At 43.4% G+C, this 23,376-nt stretch overlaps 1 protein-coding gene across 12 annotated transcripts in view; it reads left to right on the forward strand.

The window, feature by feature from the left end:
• Positions 1 to 23,376, forward strand: part of LOC148026779 (uncharacterized) — a 219,631-nt gene that overhangs the window by 27,118 nt on the left and 169,137 nt on the right. For 9 of the 12 annotated variants that reach the window (XR_015692898.1, XR_015692897.1, XM_087691294.1 and 6 more), the window contains 3 exons: positions 8,454 to 8,536; positions 8,873 to 8,977; positions 9,066 to 9,180. Coding sequence is in view for 10 of the 12 variants with exons in the window: in XM_087691294.1 (XP_087547420.1) it covers positions 8,474 to 8,536; positions 8,873 to 8,977; positions 9,066 to 9,180 (283 nt within the window). In the remaining 2 variants the exon portion in view is untranslated. Of the gene's footprint in view, positions 1 to 8,443; positions 8,537 to 8,872; positions 8,978 to 9,065; positions 9,181 to 23,376 lie in introns of all 12 variants that reach the window. The other 3 variants (XM_087691290.1, XM_087691285.1, XM_087691289.1) reach the window with 3 other exon arrangements.

Consider the following 23,376-nt stretch of genomic DNA (forward strand, 5'->3'; position numbering starts at 1 on the left):
ATGGTTTGTCTCAGCCTTAGGACCGATTCCATATTGAATGGGCACTGAAGAATAGAATGCCAGTGGTTTGGGATGTTAAAATATCGAGGATGCATTCTAAGGAGGATCATTGATGAGCAAATAGACAATCATAATGAGACATAAGCATTGACAAAGAAGAAGAACTGATATTATCCAAGTATAATCCAAGTACAACTGATGAGAATGACTGATAGAATTGTTCAGCTAAAACATGCATTACTTGTTGATTAGGCTCTTAGATAGCCCCAAACCACACTAAAAAATGCTCTTTTAGAGTAAAACCCTAAAATGGGGAGCGGTTCGAGACAGTTTAGTGGAAACCCTAAAACAGGGAGTGGTTCGAGAGAGTTGAGTGGAAACCTTAATTTTTGGGCCGCCTTTCCACATCTATAAATAGACAGGCTGCCCCCATTCAGCCTTTTTCCGTTTGTGCAGGTTTCACACACTCCAGTGTAGATTTCAGCAATCGGTCTATCTACATGTGGCTATCCAGCCCTCATGATTGCTGTCACCTCTCCCCACAGCCTCACAATGCCCTGGTGCCTTCTTCTAGCTGTTGCCCATTGTTAGGTGCCATCTCCCAGGCTGCGTTTGGCCTCCAGCTGCCATCGCTAGCATCTCCAACATCAGGCAACATTCTACAGCTTGCGTTTGTATCCTTCTGGAGCTTCCTGGTGTCATCTCCCCACTCTATAGCTATCGCCTCTCTCTCTGGCAGCCCTTGATGTCAGAGTTTTGCAGTTTCCTCTCTCTTCACTCTCCAACTGGTAGTCACAGACTTGGGATCCGTCTACAGTGGACGTCACACTCCGACATTGCTCTGCCCTTGAGCACACTGTACACTCTTCCATTCATTTATAGCATTCATTCACTTCAGAGTTGTGTTCTCTCTCTCCCTTCTTCTATTTGTGTTTGAGTTTCTGTGTTTGAGTTTTTGAGTTTTGCGTTTAGGGTTTGATTTTTGACTTTTGCCCTCTGTGTCTTTGTCTGTCTCTTTGTGGTTCTGTCATGGTCGTACACTCTGTGTATCCTCAGTGCAAACCCTAGCAATTTTCTTCACATGATATTAGAGTCGGTGCTCTTGTAAAGAGTATCTTGCGGATATTCTGGAGAGACGGAATTCAAGTACATCTATAGCTTCTGTTTTATTTGAGCATATCACACACACTTCTCACTTCTCTCCCATCCCACCCTCTTCTACATCACACCTTGATCACCTCTCGTCATCTTTCCAAAACCTTGGATTACACTCCATATTTGCATCACACACCCTAGGGGTTGGATCTTTCATCTCTGCTCCTAGCACCTTTTTCTTCTCACTTCTCTCCCATCCCACCCTCTTCTATATCACACCTTGATCACCTCTCATCATCTTTCCAAAACCTTGGGTTACACTCCACATTTGCATCACACACCCTAGGGGTTGGATTTTCCATCTCCGCTCCTAGCACCTTTTTCTTCTCCACCCCATTCTCTACCTCTTTGCACCATGGTACTTCGTTAGGGGGAATGCCATCCTTTAACACAGTGCCTCTTACCTTTCAGCAAATGAGCATACCCATAACTCCTAGGTCGACTGTGATAGGTATTCCCCTCACTATCCCCAGCTTCACATCTCACATGACCACTCATACACAGGTTTCCATCCTCAGCTTATGGTGCGTCTTCACACTCTCCTTGGGTTACACTTATGTAGGGATTTCCATCTTTTGGTTCCCGTGTCCCCATCCCACCTCCTTGGATTCCTCATGTGGCTACCATGCCCATGCATAGTCAGCCCATCCCTACCCATGGATCCACCTTGCACACTACCCGCATGCTTGGTGGGCACTCTGGGGCCCATTCCCAAGTGTATTCCACTCCCCCATCCTACCCACACTACACTTTTTCACACTATCCATCTCCGAGCACTACCACTCCTATTGCAACGGCCAAGAATGCCTTCACGGATAAGACACATTTTAATGGGTCAAATTTCACCATTTGGTTGAATTTCATGCAACAAGTGCTTGAGTCTCAGGGTCTTTGGGACCTTGTCATTGGTCTAGAGCCTATGTTGGACCTTGGACTAGCTCACCTTGACTATATCCATCAATGGAGAGTCGGCAATGCCACAACCAATGTTGAATTGATGCAGGGATTGCTTCTTGAGTTTCACTCTCAGTCGTAGCGCTTCCCGGTTGCATCAGATCATTGGAGTCATCTTCTCTCGACCGCTATGCCACTCGTGATCGTACTCGGCGCATCAATCTCGACTTTGAGCTTCAAGAGTTCTCTGTTAAGGAAGGGGATGATCTGAAAGTAAAGCTGGCTGGATATAGGCGGTTACTTGCCGAGTTCGCCACTACTGGCTCTCCAAAGTCAGATGACGATTAGGTTATATTTTTATTGAATAAGTTGCCTGATAAGTACTTTAATTTCATTAAACACATCATCTCCCAACCTAGATTGCCAACCTTCTACGAGTTTGAGTGCTAGTTCTTGCGTTACACAAGGTTGCATGATCAAGTCCACAAGAAATCCTCATCACAGCCTTATTCAGAGCAGAGGAGGTTGGTTGCCTCTTCTTTGGGAGGGAAAACCACCAGTGGCAAGAACTCGCAAGATGCGAAGGCAAGCCGATCCAAGGGTGACGCCTCTTTCTTAGATGGAACCAAAGAATCTAGACCTATCTGGTAGCAACTCCCTAAGAAAAACCAATTTTGCACACATTGCTAGAGAGCAAGCTATGTGGACGAGGAGTGTCGCTTCAAGGCCCAAGGTCTTTCACCTAAAAAGCCTTTGCAGACCCCTGCGACTTCACAGTCTAGTGAGGCTACGCCTTCCGCTCCTGCTTCATATGCTCCTTTATCACCCGTTGTTGCTGCTGGACATCTGGCTCGAGTACAGCCTCAGCAGCCCATCTCTTTCACTATTCCTAAGGGATTGGCTGATTGGTTTGTAGGTTCCGATCTTGTTGCACTTCATGTATCTATCTCATCTTGCTCCCTACCTCGTCAGGTGTTCCCTTGGCAGAGCCCTGCTATTGGACGTACGCGATGGTGGCCACCTTCTTAGACTAGTATGTCTCTAGGTCTTTTCGGATACCCTAGGTTAGTCTAGCATTCATTTTTCGCACTCTTAGAGTCGGGCCCATAGGATTCATTGTCCTCAGCTTTTCTGTTCTTTTGACTTCCGCTTCATTTACTCACACACATACACATTCATTGCATTTGTGTTGAGTTAGATTTTCTTTCAGTTATGTTTTGCTTTGGAGCATCTCACCACTAACCTCTGTGTTTGCAGATTCTCATCTCTTTTGCAGGGTTTTGTCTTTCAGTGTAGGGCTAACATGCAGATTGCTTTGGTCCTATATGGGCTAGAGATGTGGGGATGCACACCGTTTCTTTCATGGTTTCATCATCCTAGGAGTGCTTGCTCTTCTTCCAGCATGGCGGTTTTCCCTCCCGAGGCGGATCGTGCAGCATCTCTCTCGATGCTATCCTGGCTGTGACTTCTACCGTGCTCTTCTAGCGGGGTGCTTCATCCACTTCTTTCGCTTCCTCTTCTTTCATTCTTTATGGATCTCGGCACCATATGAAGTCCGATATCAGGCTCCTCTTCCTTCTTCAACATCTATATCCAGGTTGAGCGGGGATTCTTGTCCTTCTTGGTAATCTACAAGCTTTAGCACTTACATCGGATTTTCCCCCTTGTTGTACCTTACCCTTTGCATTGCATGATTGCATCATCTTTGTACTAGGGCACTTGGGCAAGTGAACAATTTCTCCATAAGGGACACTGTCCAAGTGGCACCTACTGCAAGAGCATTCTTTAGCATGTAGCATACTTTGCATCTCATTGTGTAGAGCACCACTTGAGTAGATCCTAAGGTGTTTTCATTGGCGGCTGTTGTTACCCCACCACCATCCTCCTTCATCACGTGGATACCTCATCACCTATTTTTCCTTGTCATCAACACCCTAAGTGGATGGGTTAGCTTGTATTGTTTTGTGATGTGTTGGGTGTACCATCCCTACTCTCCTCTTCCGGGTCACTATTACTTAATCGGCCGCATCCCATAAAATTTACCTCACTTATTAAAAAAAAAAAATTCAATGTGGTTCCATCTGCCTTTGTAGGGCTTGGTAGGCCATTGGGTAGCCGACGTGCAGCCTTTGCTCTTCTAGCGGGGTGCTTCATCCACTTCTTCCGCTTCCTCTTTTTTCATTCTTTATGGATCTCGGCACCATATGAAGTCCGACATCAGGCTCCTCTTGCTTCTTCAACATCTACATCCAGGTTGAGAGGGGATTCCTGTCCTTCTTGGTATTCTACAAGCTTTAGCACTTACATCGGATTTTCCCCCTTGTTGTACCTTACCCTTTGCATTGCATGATTGCATCATCTTTGTACTAGGGCACTTGGGCAAGTGAACAATTTCTCCGTAAGGGACACTGTCCAAGTGGCACCTACTGCAAGAGCATTCTTTAGCATGTAGCATACTTTGCATCTCATTGTGTAGAGCACCACTTGAGTAGATCCTAAGGTGTTTTCATTGGCGGCTGTTGTTACCCCACCACCATCCTCCTTCATCACGTGGATACCTCATCACCTATTTTTCCTCGTCATCAACACCCTGAGTGGATGGGTTAGCTTGTATTGTTTTGTGATGTGTTGGGTGTACCATCCCTACTCTCCTCTTCCGGGTCATTATTACTTAATCGGCCGCATCCCATAAAATTTACCTCACTTATTAAAAAAAAAAGTTCCATGTGGTTCCATCTGCCTTTGTAGGGCTTGGTAGGCCATTAGGTAGCCGACGTGCAGGCTTTATTCGATGCCCTGTCCTCTTTGGGGTGACTACTTGGATTCCCTTGGTATGATAACCATTGCCTTTGTAGTCTTGGTAGGCCACTGGGCAGCCAATGTGCACCCTTTGTTCGATGCCCTGGCTGCTTTGGGGTGGAATGCCTTGGGGTAAATAAACATCACGATGCCTGGCCTAACCTTTCGACTTAGTTTTGGGCTTGAGAGGGGGTGTTGAGCTGATTACCCTCTTAAACAACCCCAAAACAGAGTAAAAAATGTTGTTTTAGAGTAAAACCCTAAAACGGAGAGCGGTTCGAGAGAGTTTAGTGGAAATCGTAAAACATGGAGTGGTTTGAGAGAGCTCAATTGAAACCCTAATTTTTGGGGCATCCTTTCACATCTACAAATACACAGGCTGCCCCCATTCAGCCTCATTTTATTTGTTCAGGTTTCTCACTCCATGTGGAGTTTTCAGCGATCAGCCTCCTCCCACGTGGCTGTCCAGCCCTCGAGACTACTGCCACTCCATCCGTGTTTGCTCATGTTGTTGGCGCCTTCATCCATGCTGACGTCAGTTGCTGGCGATATCATCATCTGTTAGATCTGATCATCCAGTCATCGCCAGCGACATCAGACATTGTTTTAGCCTATTGTTTACAGCAGGCTGTGCATAGTTTCCAGCCTCCGATCGGCGGTACAGTGTTGCATTTACCAATTTCCAGCCTCCAGACTGTCGTGTTTTGGTGAGCAGGCTACTGCTATTCACTATTCAGCACTCCTACACCGCGATTGGTGGTCATAGACTTGGGATCTGTCTCCGGTGGACGTCACACTCTGACATTGCTCTACCCTTGAGCACACTGTACACTCTTACATTCATTTACAACATCCATTTACTTCAGAGTTGTGTTCTCTCTCTCCCTTATTCTGTTTGTGTTTGAGTTTCTGCGTTTGAGTTTTGAGTTTTGCGTCTTGCGTCGAGGGTTTGAGTTTTTGAGTTTTGCGTTTAGGGTTTAAGTTTTGCCCTCTGTGTCTATGCTTGTCTCTTTGTGTTTCTGTCGTGGTCGTACACTCTATGTGTCCTTAGTGCAAACCCTAGCAGTTTTCTTCAGAAGGGGTATTGGTGGAGGGGATTGTGCTCTACAAGCATAACGTGGGGATCATTGCACACCCTAATTATTTCAAGGGCTCAACTTACAAAGCCTACGACTCTCCTTCACCTAGTCTACTCACATGTGCAAGCACAATGAAGTGATCTACCAAATTTGAGGCAAATGTATTGAGCCTACTTACCAATACTTACCATGTTTGTAGTTACAATGTGTTGACAAGCGTTGCTTCATGATCAAGCTTGAACTTAACTTGAAGATGATGATCTTGACTCATCGGTGGAGACCTTACACTTTTGCTTTGTCCCCTCCTGCTCCCTCCATAATGTCGTGAATATTCAATCCTTGTGGAGATGTCCCCCTTGCCACAATGATAGCACTGAAGTTTGAAACCTTCTTTTCTTTCTGAATGTGACCCCTCTTTGAAGCTCGAATATATGGAGTATTTAGAGACAATATCCTCACTTGAATCTGAACACAGCAAGTCTCCAATAGAACACTTGAAGATGAGTAGTCAGTGTCTGCATGCTTGTCATTAGTAGTAGATCCCGGAGGAGCCATAATAAGTTAGATATAGAGAAGATCAAATAAAGCAGGGGATATTGAGGAATATGTGTGCGCTGAGGCTTCAGACCCAAAACACAAGTTCAAAAGTTCAAGTAGCAAAGAAACCACATAGAGAATGGATCAACAGTAAACAGAGTGTGTTGTCTGGAACACAATAACCAGGTATACAAGAATCCTCTCTAAAGCTTAATAGTGAAGACAAAAGGTGATCATAGATAACAAAACGAGTGCTGGCAGGAGAGATCAAACAAGAGACTAGTTGCAGCCAACAGATGCACAAATGTAGGGATTGCATCCACCAAACGCAAAGTTCAGCCTGAAAATAATGTTGCCCAGCACTGCACAGGATCAGAAAATTGAAGACACAGATGCTGGTTATTAAAATGCAGACTTAGGAAGCATTAAATGCTACCATACAGCAGACAGAAGACTTGTGTCATCCCGAGAACAGATCAGAAACCTCAAACTCAGAATGCTGTATACAAAAACACAGAGATCAGGGGGAGAAAATGGGCCGAGAATCCTCAGAAAGTGGTCACCCAGGCTGAAGGTCTATTGCAGCAGGCAGGAGCCAAACCGATCAGCAGAAAATAGCACCAAGGTCCCAAACACACTAATACCATGGCAGAATTGGGAGCAAATGCCGGAACCTTGAAATTTGATACCATGTCAGAATAGGGTGCAGTGATGGAAGTGTGAGAATCTGCTGTAATACATTGCATAAACACAGAAAGAGAGAAATACTGCAATGAAGAAACACACTGCAAAGAACAAAAAAACTCAGAGAAGACATGCTCAGGAAGTGGAATCGAATACCAATGCACAAGATAGTACAAGATTCGGTTCAAGAGTCACCGGCAGTGGGCAGTGGCTCCCTCTCTCCACGAGGATGATGAACCTAGGAGTGAATGCTCTGAACAACACAGGGGAGGGAGTGATAGCCTATAAGTAGGCTTCAGATCTGAACAAGTCAGCCAGCAATAATGCGTCCCCTCAGTACAGGTTCACCAGCCCAAAATAGGGCCTAAATGTCAGTTGACTGGTACAGAAAGCTGGTGCAAATAATGCAGCTTACATCATGACTGGTACACAACCCACTATACATGCACAGACTCACCCATGATATGTACTAATGGCTAGCAGATCAGGGACTAAGAGGAGGAGGAGAGATGCTTCTCTTGGGGCCCAGGATTCTGGCACCTTCTTTTGTTATTTGCCATGTATGGTTTGGCACTACAAACCTCCTTATTGCTTATTTATTCAAGCCTTGTAATACTCTTCACCTTTATTGTATAGTTTTTGTTTTGGGAGTTCCTCACATGGCTGTTTGTATACTGTCTTGCCTTGTTATACATTGTCCCAAGGAGATTTATCAGTAGAGTTTTCTTTTATTTGGGGGGAAAAAAGCAGCGTGGATGCATCTTTTCATCAAGCATCTTTTATTCCTAGTTAGAGGGGGTCTTTCCCATGTGAAAGCCTATCTTTCTTGTATTTTTGAGGTATGGGTACTTGTAGAAAAGGATCAGGTTTGTATTTTCAGTTTGATGATACAGGTAAAATCTTTCTTGTGTTATCTTTGATCTCTACCAACAATGCACAAAATAAGTACTTGCTTGAATTCTTGGGTTGAGTTTGTCATTTATGTATACGTTCTTTTGTGTCATACAGGATATTCTAATGGTCAAACAAATTTAGCTATGTGAAACTTAAGAAAACACTTGAAATCTTGGAAGTCTAGCAAACATGCTCATACTTTAGTACAATCTAGAAACCCAACGATAAGAAAATTGAAGCAAAACAAGGGAACAGTTTTTCTCATTACAGTGTCCAGTTCAAAAAGCTTGTCAAAAATCTGATTCAAAAATTCTTGCTCATGGGAAACTTGTAGGAAAGTGAACTTGTTGCGATTATTTCTGGCAATGCTGGGCTTTTTTCTGATTTACTGACTTTTATAGATTTGAACAGTTTACCTCTAAAGTTGAACAATGGTTGAAGGCCCGGGAGTGCATAGGGTGGCAATTGCTCACAAGAAGATTCTACTTGGTCAGGTAATCTCCATGTACAGTTGGTACTGGGCATATGAGTTTCTTTTTAAAATTATTCATGAAGGTGAGATTCATCATATAAAAATGCTCTCAAGTGTCGAAATCAGACTAAATGGTTTGGCATTAAGCCATTCTTGAAAGAGTTTTGAAGTGAAGGAGAAAGCATTAGCCAGTATAAGGAAAAAGTCATTCCTCACTCAGTTTGTGAAGGTTGCCTGTTTATCATTACATTGTTCCTTGCTCACTTAGATTAACTTCTTTACAACCTTAGCCAATACATATTGGAATGTGATGTTCAGTTTTGGAAAATACTTAACCCACATTTGTTTCATTTTGTAGAAGTATGCTGCATGTTCTCCTAATGGAAAATTCGAAGAGGGAGCAGCAGCAATAAATGGGAGGTTTTTGTCACATATTGAAGCTCATGGCAAAAACATATTCTATGTACTTCTTGGAAAACTCCTGTTTCAATAATGACAGATGTTAATGTTAACAATAATGACATGGAGTTTGGAACTTTTGTGGCTCACAGTTTTTTACTAAAGACAAGGTTGATGACGATATGGAGACATCCTTACTCGACGATGCCATTGTTGTTCATATACATTTTGGAATGTCAGGGTCCTTTAGAACCTTTGCTTTTCCAGGTATACATATTGTATTGCAATGTTTGATCTGTCCTTTTAGTAGCTTTTGCAACATCCTACTTTTATTGTGCAAGCAAAGGATAATTTGTGAACTTGTGTAGGTGTCAACATTTTATGGACTAGAATACTTTGTATATGTCATAGGTTCAAACCAAGTAACTCCAACCCTACTCATGAAGTGTGATGTGATGTATGAAATATAATTCACTCTTATGCTACACATGATGTGTCATATGAAGAGTTTTCTATGTGGGATCCATGATGTTGACTCATTTGTATCTCATGTGTTTGTATCTCATGTGAAAATCAGAGTTAGATGACAGTTATGGATATGATGTAACATGTGTTGTATAACCACTTACTAGTAGCTAAGGAACTTGCCATACTGACCATGTGACAAAGTAAGAAGAAGACTAGGACTTGGCACAACACAATATTTGTGGAATCGTCATTGAGCTTGCATTCATATGCATATGCTTGTTGAATACTTTTTCAGTAGAGATGGATGGCAGACTTAGGCAAGAGGACCTGGATCAGTTAGAGTTCACAGGATGCTCTTGACAAAGGATTAGAGTTGTGGCTCCTTGTGATAGGACATGGTACTTAGATCTAGACCCTCAGACTTGTATGGAAGATGGATGGAGACATTGGGCATATTGGAGGAGGCTGTTATAGAGGCTTCAGTGGGATCCTGGGGAGTGGGTATGGAGAGATCCATTTGTAGAGACACCTCAGGATGTGCGCTTCTTTGGCTATACCACTAGGTTGGGGAGGAGAATATAGATGAGGAGGATCAAAGTGGTGCTAGCTACAGCTGAGACTATCCAGTGTATATCATAGTCTTTCCTTGTAGACTTTTGGAGGAGATTGGAGGACAGGCCTTAGACCAAGAAAGATCTTACTCTTTCTTTGGTTACTAGCACATAGGAGTTTAGCAGTTGGTACTTGGCTTGGCTATGGTAGATACCCTATTCCTCTAGATGTGGGGAGCATGAGGAGACTTAGAAGCATTACTTATGGGATTGCCCACAAGCTTAGGAGCCTGGACGTTTGGAGGAGAGCCCTTAGGATGGTGTTTCAGGGCACTACAGGTTCTATGATTGCTATGTGGGGGACAGCTGCATGGGTCATTGATAGAGGCTCAGCTTGTGGGTATGAGGATGTGCATGGGTGCCAGGCTTATTGTTAGAGTGAAGCAATGCGGAAGCGAATGACCAGGCAAAGAGTGAACATAGAGAGAAGAGAGAGAGAGAAAGAGACAATGAAACACAGAAAATCTGTAGTGATGAATGTTCTATAAGGATGCAGAAATATACACGGGTGTAGAGAGAATGTTTGTGTATGTCTACACCTCGAAGATCTGTCTTCGTCAGCCCCGAGGGCAGTCTCCACGGTTCTATGAGCACAACTTTGAAAGACTGCTGAAATCCAGGCCAATAAATAGGCCAGCAGGAAATAATGGAAAAGGCCAGGTCGGCTGCATTAAATGCAGCTGACTGATAGCAGTGCTGTCCGACCAGGCTGCCACGTGTCACCTTCTCCTGCCGGACCTGTCACGTGTCATCTGCACCGACTACTCTTGCTGCTCCTGCCTGTTTAGGGAATGACCAGCTGTCAAGCTGTAACACCCCCTCTCAGATCTTGGACACGACAGAAGGCTAAGGGATCTGGAGTGTTGTGGAAGTAAAGCATGAGGAAGTGCTTTGGTAAACAAATTTGCAAGATTGTCCTCTATCTTGCAATAGACCAAGGAAATGGTCTCATCTAAAATCTTCTCCCAAATGAAATGGTACTAGATCTCAATATGCTTTGTTCGAGCATGAAACATAGGATTCTTGGCCAAGGCAATGCAACTCTTATTGTCGCACTGAAGAATAGTAGGACTTGTTTGCGGGCAGCCAAGCTCCTCTAGGAGCTTGTGAAGCCACATTGTCTCACATGTAGTAGAAGACGCCACTTGATACTCCCTTCAATCGAAGATAGGGCAATTGGGGTTGCTTCTTGTTGCTCCAAGAAAGAACATCGACACCCACGGTAAAGCAATAACTTGTCGTGGACCTTCGATGATCCACATCACCGGCCCAATCTGAATCACTCCATTCTGTAAGTACCAAGTCCGTAGCACCTGTACCAATAGGATAATAGATCCCAAGATCAGGAGTCCCCCGTAGGAACCGCAAAATCCTCTAAGCAGCCTGCAAAATGCACCATCTTGGGTTTACTCATGAAAACCTCCAACATACCTACAACATAACATAAGTCAAGACGGGTATTAAGAAGCCAGATCAAGGAGCCAACCAATTGCCTATAACGGGTACCATCCGCCATAGGAGAATCGGAATGAGTTGTAGCCTTCCAGTTCGGATCCATAAGAGTTGTAAGAGATTTACATCCCTCCATCTCACACGTAGTCAAGAGCTCTTGTACATACCATTGCTGGGAAATAAAGATCCCCCTCAAAGTCTGATAGATCTCATGACCTAGAAAGAAGTGAAGAAGTCCCATATTTGTCATCTCAAACTTCTCATGAAGTGCTGCCTTCGTTTGCTCGACCATCAGAGTATGATCACATGTCACAATCAAGTCATCCACATAAAGAACAAACAACACGACCTCCACCGAAGATGTGTACATAAAGCTAGGGGTCGGCTTTGGAACGCCGATACCCCAATTTCTCTTGGAGGAACGAGTAATCTTCTCATTCCAAGCACGGGTAGCTTGCTTAAGGCTATAGAGAGCCTTCCTTAACTTATATACCTTACCATCAGAAGAACCAAAGCCTGGAGACTGCTCAACATAGATCTCCTCCAATTCCCCATTCAAGAAGATAGACTTCACATCCAGCATAAAGACCGGCTATCTCTTATAGCTAGCCAAGGCAAGAACTACGTGAATAGTGGCCATCCGAGCTGTAGGGGCAAAAGTATCATGGAAATCAATGCGTGGGCGCTGTGCAAAATCTTTAGCAACAAGGGGGACCTTGTGCTTGTTCAATGTGCCATCATTGCAGTACTTGGTCTTGAAGACCCATTTAACTCCAATGATCTTCTTATGAGGAGGCTTTGGCACAAGATAGGAAGTGCCATTCCTCTCAATCGACTTCAATTTCGCTGCTCCATTGCTTTCTGCCAACGATCATGCTGTAAAGCCTCCTTCAGAGAGGTGGGCTCTCGATCCTGTATGCCACAAGTTATCAAACAGTTTTTAGTGTAAACAAGCTTGGTGTGGTATGCTTGGTTCCTCCAAGAACACCACGGGCCATCTTGTGGCTGCTACTCCTCAGGGATCCCCTCAATTCCTGCATGACGAAGAGTAACGAGGAGGAGGTGATCTCGTCTTGTTTCTCTCCATCTGCTGAAGTTTTAAGAAGGTCCATTGACGGTGGGGGAGCAATCGGTGAATCTGGTGGGTGAGAACTGAGCTTCTCATTTGAAGAAGAGTCCTCAACAGGCATAGGCTCTAGAGGAACAGTCACTGGCGCCTAGCTATCACCAGCGGGATCTCCAAGAATAGGGTGTCCCTCACCCCTCTTTGAGGCTAAACTTCCACGAACCTAAGTGTTGAGAAATGTGCAATCACATCCACTATAGGCTCTTTGTAAGGAACAACAAGGCAAAGAAACACATTGCAAATAAAGCCTTAGATTAGGTCATGTATGCATTGTTCATTAAAACCACAGTTGGTGAATACCATGGTCACTTTCCACCTTTTCCACCTACCAATACCACCTACTGTAAGCCTATAAAAGACACTTATCCCCACACTCATTTCATTTATCATTATCATTCAGTTGTACTTGCATTATGCTTGGATAATATCAGTTGTTCTTCTTTGTAATTACTTATGCCTCATTATGATTGTCTATTTGCTCATCAGTGATCCTCCTTAGCATGCATTCTCAATATTTTAACATGGTATCAGAGTAGGTCTTCAAGCTAATGAGTCATTAGGCCATTGATTGGGTCATTCCAGTTTGAATTTCTAGCTCCCTCCACTTTCCCGTGAATCTTTCACCTACCTCCATAGCCACCCACCTTCAGTGGAGGGCTTGAATCTCTCAAACCAGGCCCTTTCAGCTCATACTTTCTTTTGGGGAACTCTTCCTCTGCTCTAGGCGCTCCTCCCTATCACCTCAAATCTCGACATTATCGCATCTCTAATCCAGCATTGTGCCTGTATCAGCCCACTGCCCAGAATTCGCTTGCAACCTGTCATACTGTTGACGCCGTGCCTGCAGTCCATGATCTTTACGACTACCATGGGGCTTTGAAAGCCCATGAGATAGGCTTTCTATCCATGTAAAAAGTTTGGGAAATGATCAAGTCTACGTGTTGCATGAACTGAAAACACAGTCGCTTGCTGTAACCCTAACAGAGAAGCCATAGCTCTTTCAACTTCAAGCTTCTATTTCACTTCATTTTTCTCCTCTGTCACTTAAGCCCGAGTGTTACCACTTAAATATCATTGGATTTGGCATACATTCTCACAACAAATCATTGAGGAGGGGAGACCTTGGTGATTTCTTTTGGCAAGATTGAAGCATAGTGTCTCTTGACACTGATCTAGTGACTCTTGTCACTGTGTCATCTGACACAATCAGCTTTGCCTTTGATCAAATCTGAGTTTTTTGTGCTACTCGATCATCAAATCAAGGAGGGGAAGACTTGGGCCTGCAAGATCTTGAAGTCCTCAAATATCTTTGAAGATTTTAAGTTCAAAGGGCATACTAGTCACCTAGTATCTCTTGATACTAATCACCTAGTGCTTCTTAGCACTTGTGCTCAACTCTTCTGTTGTTGAAATCTGAAATTTTTGGAGCTGATTTGCTGTTGTTCTTGCAACCTCAACATGGGCAAGGACTCACCAATAGCTTGATTCAACGGTGTCAGATTTCATACATGGCAAACTAGGATCAAACTGATTCTGATGAAGAAAGGCTTGTGGGGTCAATCACAAGTGGTCAAGAGAAGAAACCAAGGGAAACTGCACTTTCAGTCATATGGGATAAAAATGATGATAAGGCTCAAGCTATTATCAAGCTCGAACTTGAGGATAGCTACATTCATCATGTTGATGATTATGAAACCTCTCAAGCAACATGGGATCGATTAGAAACCTTGTTTGGAGCTCACTCAAAATCCTCTAAATATGGCTTACTAATTGAATTTTTTAGGCTTGACATGAAAAGTAGCACCTCACTTGCAACCCATTTGAATTATATGGAAAGTTTGTTGACACAACTTGCAGGAATCAACTTGAAGATGGATGAAGACATTTGCATCGGAGTGCTTCTCAAGAGTCTTCCACTTGAGTTTGATAATGTGTCCACCACTTTAATCAACATGCCAAAGTCGAAGCTTGTGGATATCAAAGCATCTCTCCTGGAAGAAGAAAAGAAGATCAAGAGCAAGGGAGAAACAAGCATCCCAAGAGGAGACCAACAACTCTCTATGTGAAAGGAAAGAAGAGCATGGTCTGTGATTTTTGTAAGAAAACTGGGCATATTGAGAAGTTTTGCCATGCTAAGAAAAGATCTCAAAGAGCATATATTGCAACAGTCAAAGAAGATGAACACAACAATGGAGAAGAAGAAGAAGAAGACACCCAAGAACAAAAGGATATGACTCACTAGTCCCTCTTTTGTAGCTATTTTTAGATAGACTTTTTAAAGTTTAAATGTGGACTTGCCTAATGTTTTTACCATAAACTCCTGTACTCCTCATGTAACCTTTGCACACTACAGCCTCTACACACTTAGTGAGGCCTTGTGACAGCCTCTAGCTTTGTATGGTTGATTCTTTCCATGTCTACACTTAGCAAGGTTCTACTCATGAGAGTCTGTGTATACTCAATGTCTTTCTTGGTTGTGATTGAGGAGAGGTGTTGAGAAATGTGCAATCACATCCACTATAGCCTCTTTGTAAGAAACAAACAAGACAAAGAAACACATTGCAAATAAAGCCTTAGACTAGGTCATGTATGCATGGTTTATTAAAACCACAGTTGGTAAATACCATGGTCACTTTTCACCTTTTTCACCTACTAATACCACCTACTGTAAGCCTATAAAAGGCACTCATCCCCACACTCATTTTATCTATTATTATCATTCAGTTGTACTTGCATCATGCTTGGATAATATCAATTGTTTTTCTTTGTAATTACTAATGCCTCATTATGATTGTCTATTTGCTCATCAATGATCCTCCTTAGCATGAATTCTCAATATTTTAACACTAACATCATGGCTCGTGTAGACATCCTGCTTAACAAGATCATACAATTAGTAGCCTTAAGACTATGACCTATAGCCCACAAACACCTGTCTTTTGGAAGCTGTATCAAAATTTTCACGCTGTGTCTTGAGGATGTGAACATAGGCATCACACCTAAAAACCCTAAAATAAGACACATCGGGCTTAGACCCAAAGTACGCCTCATATGGAGTCATACCAACAACAACGGAAGTAGGGGAACGATTAAGGATGTGATCCACGGTAGCCACATCCTCAGCCCATAGACATTGAGGTGTCTGACGATGCTCCATCATGGTACAGGCCATCTTGATCACATTGTGATTCTTTCGCTCCAAGATGCCATTCTCTTGAGGGCTGTTTGTATTGGCAAGCTCTTGGTGAATACTACGATCTGCACAAAAATGAGCAAGCTCATTAGAGACAAATTCTCCGCTCTTATCTGATCGTAAAGTCTTCAATTTTTGGCTCGATTAGTTCTCCTCAAAGAGCAACCAATCCTTAAAGTTGGAGAAAGTCGCCGATTTCAGCTTCAGGAAATAAGCCCATGTCATCTTGTTGTGATCATCCACAATTAGCATGAAATACAAGCTTTCTCTAAGGGACTCTGTCCTCATCGTCCGCAAAGATCGGTAGAAACAAGCTCCAAGGGTGCTGAAGACCGCCTCGGAGCCTTGGTGGAAATAGCATCACGAGTCTGCTTTCCACGGATGCAGGATACATAAGGCTATTGGCTCACCACAATATCCGGCAACAACTGTTAGAAATTCGACCAAAAGTTTGAGGGCACAAATCTTGTGCAGTGAAAGGAGATGGTAACTCAAGGCCGGCACATAAAGCACCTCGGATGTATTAGCACCACCTTGTCCATTTGGAATAAGATGCATGGCTCCTCGGCCATGTATAGGAATAGACGAATTGTCACCAATAAGAATTTGGCCATGTGAAGGCCGCAAATGAGCAACACTTGTTGAAGGAGGAGTCATATGCCGTGAGGCACCACTGTCAAAAATCCACTCTTGAGTATATGGGGCCGTCAACGCAGCATCAGAAGCCATTAGGGTTGAATCCTCAACTACCTCCAAGTGGAGGAAGGCAACTAATGAGGAAGGTAGCTAATGAGGGAGCAACTATTGCTTCGGGATCCTTTGAAGATTTCTTCTTCTTCTCCTTGTCGGGGCAATCCTTCTTTTAGTGACCTGTTTTGCCACAGATGTGACAAGTAGATTCCTTTTCTTTGTCCTTAGATTTGTCCTTCTTCTTTTTCTTTTGGTCCTTCCCCTTCTTTTAAGAAGACTGACCAACCAAGGCCTCAAATTTAGAAGCATTGGTCCCTTTCAATTGCTTCTCTTGGTTCAAGACCATAGGAACCAACTCTTCCCATTGAAGAGTCTCGGACTGCCTTGAAGCAATCAAGGCGGAATAAAAAACAATGAAATGGGGCGGTAACTGTGAAAGAAGAGTTATTGCCATTTCTTCAGAAGTGAATGCCTTCCCTACGTTTTGTACTTGCATTTGAAGCTGCCTCAGCTTGTTAATATGCTTCTGCATTGAAGATGACTTGTTGACACTCATGGTCCGCATCTGCACTTCCAAAGAAATTCACTTTACGATGGTTATACGATTGTACATCTGATTGAGCTCCAGCCATATCTCTTGGGCCAAAGTCAAATGCTCAATATGAGAGATAGCAGCTGTAGTACATGAGAGAAATAAAAACGAACAGATGCGAGCATTGAGTTTATCCCAATGTGTTTGAGCCTTTGCCAACTCCACCTTATCATTGGAAGAGAGTCTGGACTTGTCTCGCGAAGAAGGATGATGAATACCCTTCGTAACAAGCTCCGCCAAATCAGAGGACTTTAGAATGCCAAGCATCATGACCCGCCAAATGCGGTAATTCTCGCCATTGAGCTTTTGATTTGATGGAAGAGTTGGTAAGACGGGCACTTTCCGGTCCATGATCGCGCAAAACTTTGTCTCAGCTTGAGAAGACATCTTCATCTACAATGCCTGCACAAAACACAAAAAGCAGCCCCCTCTGACCATGGGAATACAGCTTGCTAGGGCGGTTGTGTGCTTGTCCTACTCCTTCACCCGCCAGAGGCGACGAAAAGGTAAACTCTGCACTTGAAGGCCCAAAACACAACCTTCTTCCTTCTCTAACAGCAAAAAAACAGCAGTAGCTTTAGTAAATCTTCTCCTTTCTCGCATGCCCATGCTCGCCTCAGCCTTGTTTTGATGCGCAGCCCTCTTGCTCTCACTTGAACGTTGAAAACACAGCCTTGTGTCGCGCTGAAATCTCCTCTTCAGATGGGCCACCCTAGGTCAGTCCTTCAATGTTTTGATACCATGTCAGAGTGAAGCAATGCGGAAGGGAATGACCAAGACAAAGAGTGAATAGAGAGAGAAGAGAGAGAGAGAAAGAGACAATGAGACACAGAAAATCTGCAGTGGTGAGAATGTTGTATAAGGTTGCAGAAATATACACAGGTGTAGAGAGAATGTCTGCATATGTCTCCACCTTGAAGATCTTAGTCTCGTCAGCCTCGAGGGCAGTCTCCACAGTCTGCAGTCTGAAATTTGTGAGCACAACTGTGAAAGATTGCTGAAATCAGGGCCAATAAATAGGCCAGCAGGAAATAATGGAAAAGACCAGGTCGATTGACAGCAGTGCTGCTCGACCAGGCTGCCATGTGTCACCTGCTCCTGTCCGACCTGCCATGTGTCATCTGCACCTGCTGCGCCTGCCACGTGTCATCTGCACTGATTGCTCCTGCTGCTCTTGCGTGTCCAAGGAATGACCAGCTGTCGGACTCTAACACTTATCTCACCTTGGGGCAGCTTGTGAGCAGGACTTTCATGCTAGATTTCTCACAGACAATATGAACTCAGGGAGGTTGGACATATCTATTGCAGAGACTGTCTCCAGAATTGGGACAGAGATTGTGCATACTCTTTGTGGGAGATGGGAGAGAATACAGGGCAGTTTGGAGACTATGAGGAAGAGAAGAGATGTTTTTTGTACGACACAAGATTCTAGTACCTTTTTCCTCTTCCAGACCCACATGCTTTGGCATTATAGACCTCCCGACTAGCTATTCACTCAAGCTTTGTAATAGATTTCCCTTTGTTATGTAATTCTTGATGTGGAAGTCCCTTATAGGGCTGCTTCGTACTTAGTTTTTTTGCCTTGGGACACTTTGTTTTGAGGTGTGTTAATAGAATTTTTTACTTTTCTTTGGAAAAGAAAATTATTTTTGATCACCCAACCTTGAAGCGACCTTTGTGTTGAACAACTTGAGTCGTCAAAGGCATTCACATAATAAGTTTGTATAATTTGTAGATGGCAATTGCTTTACTACCTTATATGCATATGGGAACAAAATTTTGCAACCATGACAAAAATTCCATAGCCTTAAGAAACTTTGAGGGATCATGTCATAAAGAGGTTTGATGCCAAAGGGTCCAAAGCATTGGATGGGTGCTGCAATGTGCTACCAATGGCTGTACTAGGATTACAAGGCGTGTGGATATCTTCTTTTGAGTTGCCCAAGAAGTCTACCCTAGTGAAATTAAGACATGGGACCAAGGGCACCACAAAGGAATGCCCGAGGTCTTGCAGTGATTGTTGTCTTGGATGGCAAAAGCACCACAAATCAAGAATTATGGGAGTCTTAAAATTAGAACCATTGCTTTTTTTAGAATCACTATTTTCTTTAAAATCAAGCTTTTAGCCTAATGTACTCTTCACTTTAAGCTTTTAGGTCACCTCAAGAGAGCGCGCTTCTCTCTTTATATATTCAAATTTAGATAGAGTATTAGAATTATTTTAATGTTGAATTATTATAATAAACTAAGAGAAAAGTGGAATGCCACATTTGCTCCCTCTTTAAAATCCTTTGTCCTCAAAGCAAGAAGTGGGACATTTATGAACAAAACTATATACTATTGATAGCATCCATGATACTCACTTAAATTTATATGAGAATTGTTTAAGATAAAGAAAACTTATCTTATGATATGATATCCATTTTTTGTTATTTTAGATCCTTGAATACAAAGATAATTGTTTATCTTCATTCTCTTTGCTATCTTTGCCTTCAAGCCATTTGAAATAGCAATGATAAACATCTTCAAGTACTTTGGCTCTTTCGACTTGAGATCCTTGTAAACTTTCTTTTCTTGGTCTAATTTTGAAGTTTTGGAAGTTTCTAGGAGCTTCATGAAGAAGATTCTAGAAGATTTATTGTATCATCGCTTATGCCAACACTTGCATCATTGCTTACATAAGTGCTTATGTCAGCAATGCATAGGTCATTATTGATGTGCGCAAGGCTCACATCATTGCTTATGTGATGAAATGTGTTATCGCTTATGTTAGTGCTATCTTAGAAGCTTCCCTCGTAAGCTCCCTAGGCTCTAGTACAAAAGAGATAGGCACCTTAGTCTTGTCAACACAAGTTGTGAGGCTCTTACGAGATAAGTCCTCTAAAGTTTCTTATATCTAGTCTAGTCTTGTTTTGTCTTGTCTTATACCCAAGTCAAGTGTTATAATCAAGCTTTTTGTAATAAAGGTTCAGGTTCTTGTTGTGTTTTTGTCTTGTACATTGTGAGAGTGATAGAGCACTTGTGGTGCTCATAACAATTTGACAAGACTACCGTCCCTTGATCTTGCCTAATACTTAATTGAGTCTATTATGGAAGGTGTGTTGAGCTAAAATAAGCATTACATACTGAATTAGCCTCTTCAATAGCCCAAAAAATACTTAATTAATTAAATCCCTAATTCGGTGCCCGGTTCAAGAGAGTTTGAAAACGGTGCATGCTACGAGGTCTTGAAACTTCTTGTAAATAGCCCAATTGCCCTCCATTCAGCTTTAATCTCGTTTTTGCAGGTTTCAGGCCCTTTAGCTCCGCTATCCATGCCTCGCTTGTGGAGGACATCGTAGTCGAAGTTGCCCCTTGTTGTCTACATGCATTAGGTGCGTGTTTCCAGCCCTGTCTTTGGTGAGCACCTCAAGAAGCTATTGCTAGCTGTTGCCACCTTCCAGCCCTTTGCATTTGTAGTTTGGCGGTATCACACGCTGCGTTTGCTGCTTGCACATCATCCCCATCAGTTAGCGACTCCTCCAGAAGATTGTGTTTGATACTAGCTGGTTGTGTTTGACTCTGTTCCCTGTGTTTATCACTCCCTACAAGAGGTGTGCTTGTTTATCTGTATGCAGCTAGACCATTATTTGAACAAGGCTTCTCATGTTGGGTTTGTTGGCACTCTCTTCTCAAGTGCAATCCGTTTGTGGTTTGCGCCTTTGCTTAAGAATGATTCCCTACTACACTATGACTTTGAGGCCTTTGTATGGAAATTCTTTTCGACCTTTGGGAAAACTGGTAGAGCAAGGGTTGTTGATGTAAAAAAAGCTGCTAGGGTTTGCACTGAGGAAACACAAAGTGTACGACCACGACAGAAACATAAAGAGACAGACACAGACACAGAAAGCAAAACTCAAACCCTAAACACAAAACTCAAAACTCAAACACAAACAGAGAAACTCAAACACAAACAGAAGAAGGGAGAGAAGAATACAACTCTGAAGCGAATGAATACTGCGTATGAATGTAAGAGTGTACAAATACTCAAGAGAAGAGTAGTGTGTCGGAGAGTGACATCCACCGGAGACGGATCCAAAGTCTATGACCACCATTCCAACTGTGAAGAGAGAGGAATCTGCAAGATGTTGACACTAGAGGTTGCTGGAGACAGAGGTGACAATTGCAAAAGGGTGTGGTAATGTCAGGTGGCTCTTGATGAGTGCAAATGCAATCAAGAAGATGTCGCCAAACGGAGGAGGAGCAGCTACATTGTTGCTAGGCTAATGGAGGCCCAAACACAAGCAACTGGAGGGTGTGGAGATTGACGCCTGGCTGATGAAGATCAAACACAAGCACCAGATGATGGTGGAGAGGCTGGCGATGGCAGCTGGAGGCCAAACACAACTTGCAAGGAGATGCCAGAAAATGGGTGATAGCTGGAAGAAGGCGCTAGGGCACTGCAAGGCTGGAGGGGTTGCCACATGTGAGTTGACTGATGGCTGCAATCTGTAAAATCGAGATTGATTGAATGGAGGGCAGCATAACTATTGATAGAAAGTTTGGGTCCTCCCAGATGGGGTTGTGCTTATGGGACATAGACACTCTCTAGGAACGCATTTTTGTTTAAAGAACAAGTTTGATTCATTAATTAAGTACGTTTTGGGGCTGTTTAGATAAAGCTAATGCATTTTTAGGTCAACAATTGAAACTAAGCTTAGAAACTTATGCCAAGGATCAAGACCAGCTTTAGTGTATGCATTTGAATTTTGATAGCGTACTTGTGATGTAACTTGGTGTGAGGATTACATAATTAGCTAGTTTCATTGGGGATTGAAAGATGATGCTAAAGATCTTATGGTAACAATGCCAAAGGTCCATACATTGAGTGAGTTTATTGCCCAAGCAATTGCATGCAATAATTGATTGTTTGAGAGGTGATAAGAAAAGCATCGTGGGGCATCTTTGGGATCAAGTACAATGAGATCATTTAATAATACAACAGCTCAAAAGGATCAAGTATCTAGTTTACACATATATTGTAGTGCTGGGCATATTGTTCAACATTGCCCTAACAAGAGAAATATGAGGATACAATGTACTACAACTTATGCAATGGCTTAAGTTTTGATGTGTCAAGCAAAGAATCCCACATTCTGAGGTTGAGTGTGGTGGGGGGTTGGGGGTGGTGGATTGTATGGAAGTCAAGGAAAGAGTGGAGTGTTGTGAAGAAGCTTGTGGTGGGGGGAAGATGGGTGGTTTATTGACTTGGGGGTGGTGGAGGGGGAGGAGGGTGTTGTGTCGAGTTAGGGGCGGGGTTGGAGTTGGAAGTGGGGGTGGGGGAGTGGAGGTTTGGGTTAGTTGAGGTGGTGTGGGTTGTGTCGAGTATGGAGAGGTGTAGGGGGTTGCTTGTAGTCCATTGGTAGGGGGTGTTGTGCTGTTGTGTGGGGGGGCACAAGCTCGACCACTTGGCCTTTGCCAAGGGTGTTGTGGCTGCATGGCTTGCTGAGGCTTTGGTTGCCTATTGCCCTTGCGTCGCTGGACCCTTGTGAATCCATCATCCTATACTTGTGCGGTTGCTTGCTGTGTGGCCTTGGCACTAAGCTGTGTGCACGCAAAAGCTTGGTGTCCAAAACCATGGTAGCAGAGGCATTGATCGGATTGCCCAGTCACAATGATATGATGTCTAAATGTGTGCCTTCCCACCTCAATCTCCAAAAACTTAGGAATTCTCTTGGTGTCTTCCACAACCCAAACCTTGGGAACCCTTGTACATGTCATTGCATTAGCAAACAAGGGAGGGAGGATTGTTGCAAAGAAGTGCCCAAAATCCTCTACCAAGTGGCGGAACTCAAATGCTAGCTAGGGAAGAGAAGGGTGACCAGATAATAGGGGAATCTATTTTGAAGTGCTAAGTCCTCAAGTGCGAAGGTGCTATACCATGGGACAAGATAGATGACTCCCCTCACAAAGATCATTGGAAAGTTGTCGACAAGGTCCTGCATCGCATCTATGGAGGTGAGTTGTACCATGAAGATGCCTTGCTCCATTAGCACCGCCTCTGCTAATTGCAGGGTGCCAATGTGCGACTTGCAATGAAGATAGTCGTGAAGTTGTGCCCCAGATGGAGTGTCCTACGACTTGACTGAAGTTTGCAGTCTTTTCCACTTCTTCTCTATGGTGTGAATGGACAAGAGCTATGCCTCAGTGAGGGTGACATGCAAGGCATTTGATTGTAGAGTGCTTCGGTATCAGACTAGAGGTTTGTGTCAAAAGATGACATATCAGCGAGACAGTAGGGTTTGTGAGGAGGAACACGGAGTGAACTCGGCAAACATGGAGAAGAGAAGAG

This window comes from Lygodium microphyllum, chromosome 13 (assembly GCF_053477565.2).
Source record: "Lygodium microphyllum isolate KBCC chromosome 13, Lygodium_microphyllum_v1.1.10, whole genome shotgun sequence".
Taxonomy (NCBI): Eukaryota; Viridiplantae; Streptophyta; class Polypodiopsida; order Schizaeales; family Lygodiaceae; genus Lygodium; species Lygodium microphyllum.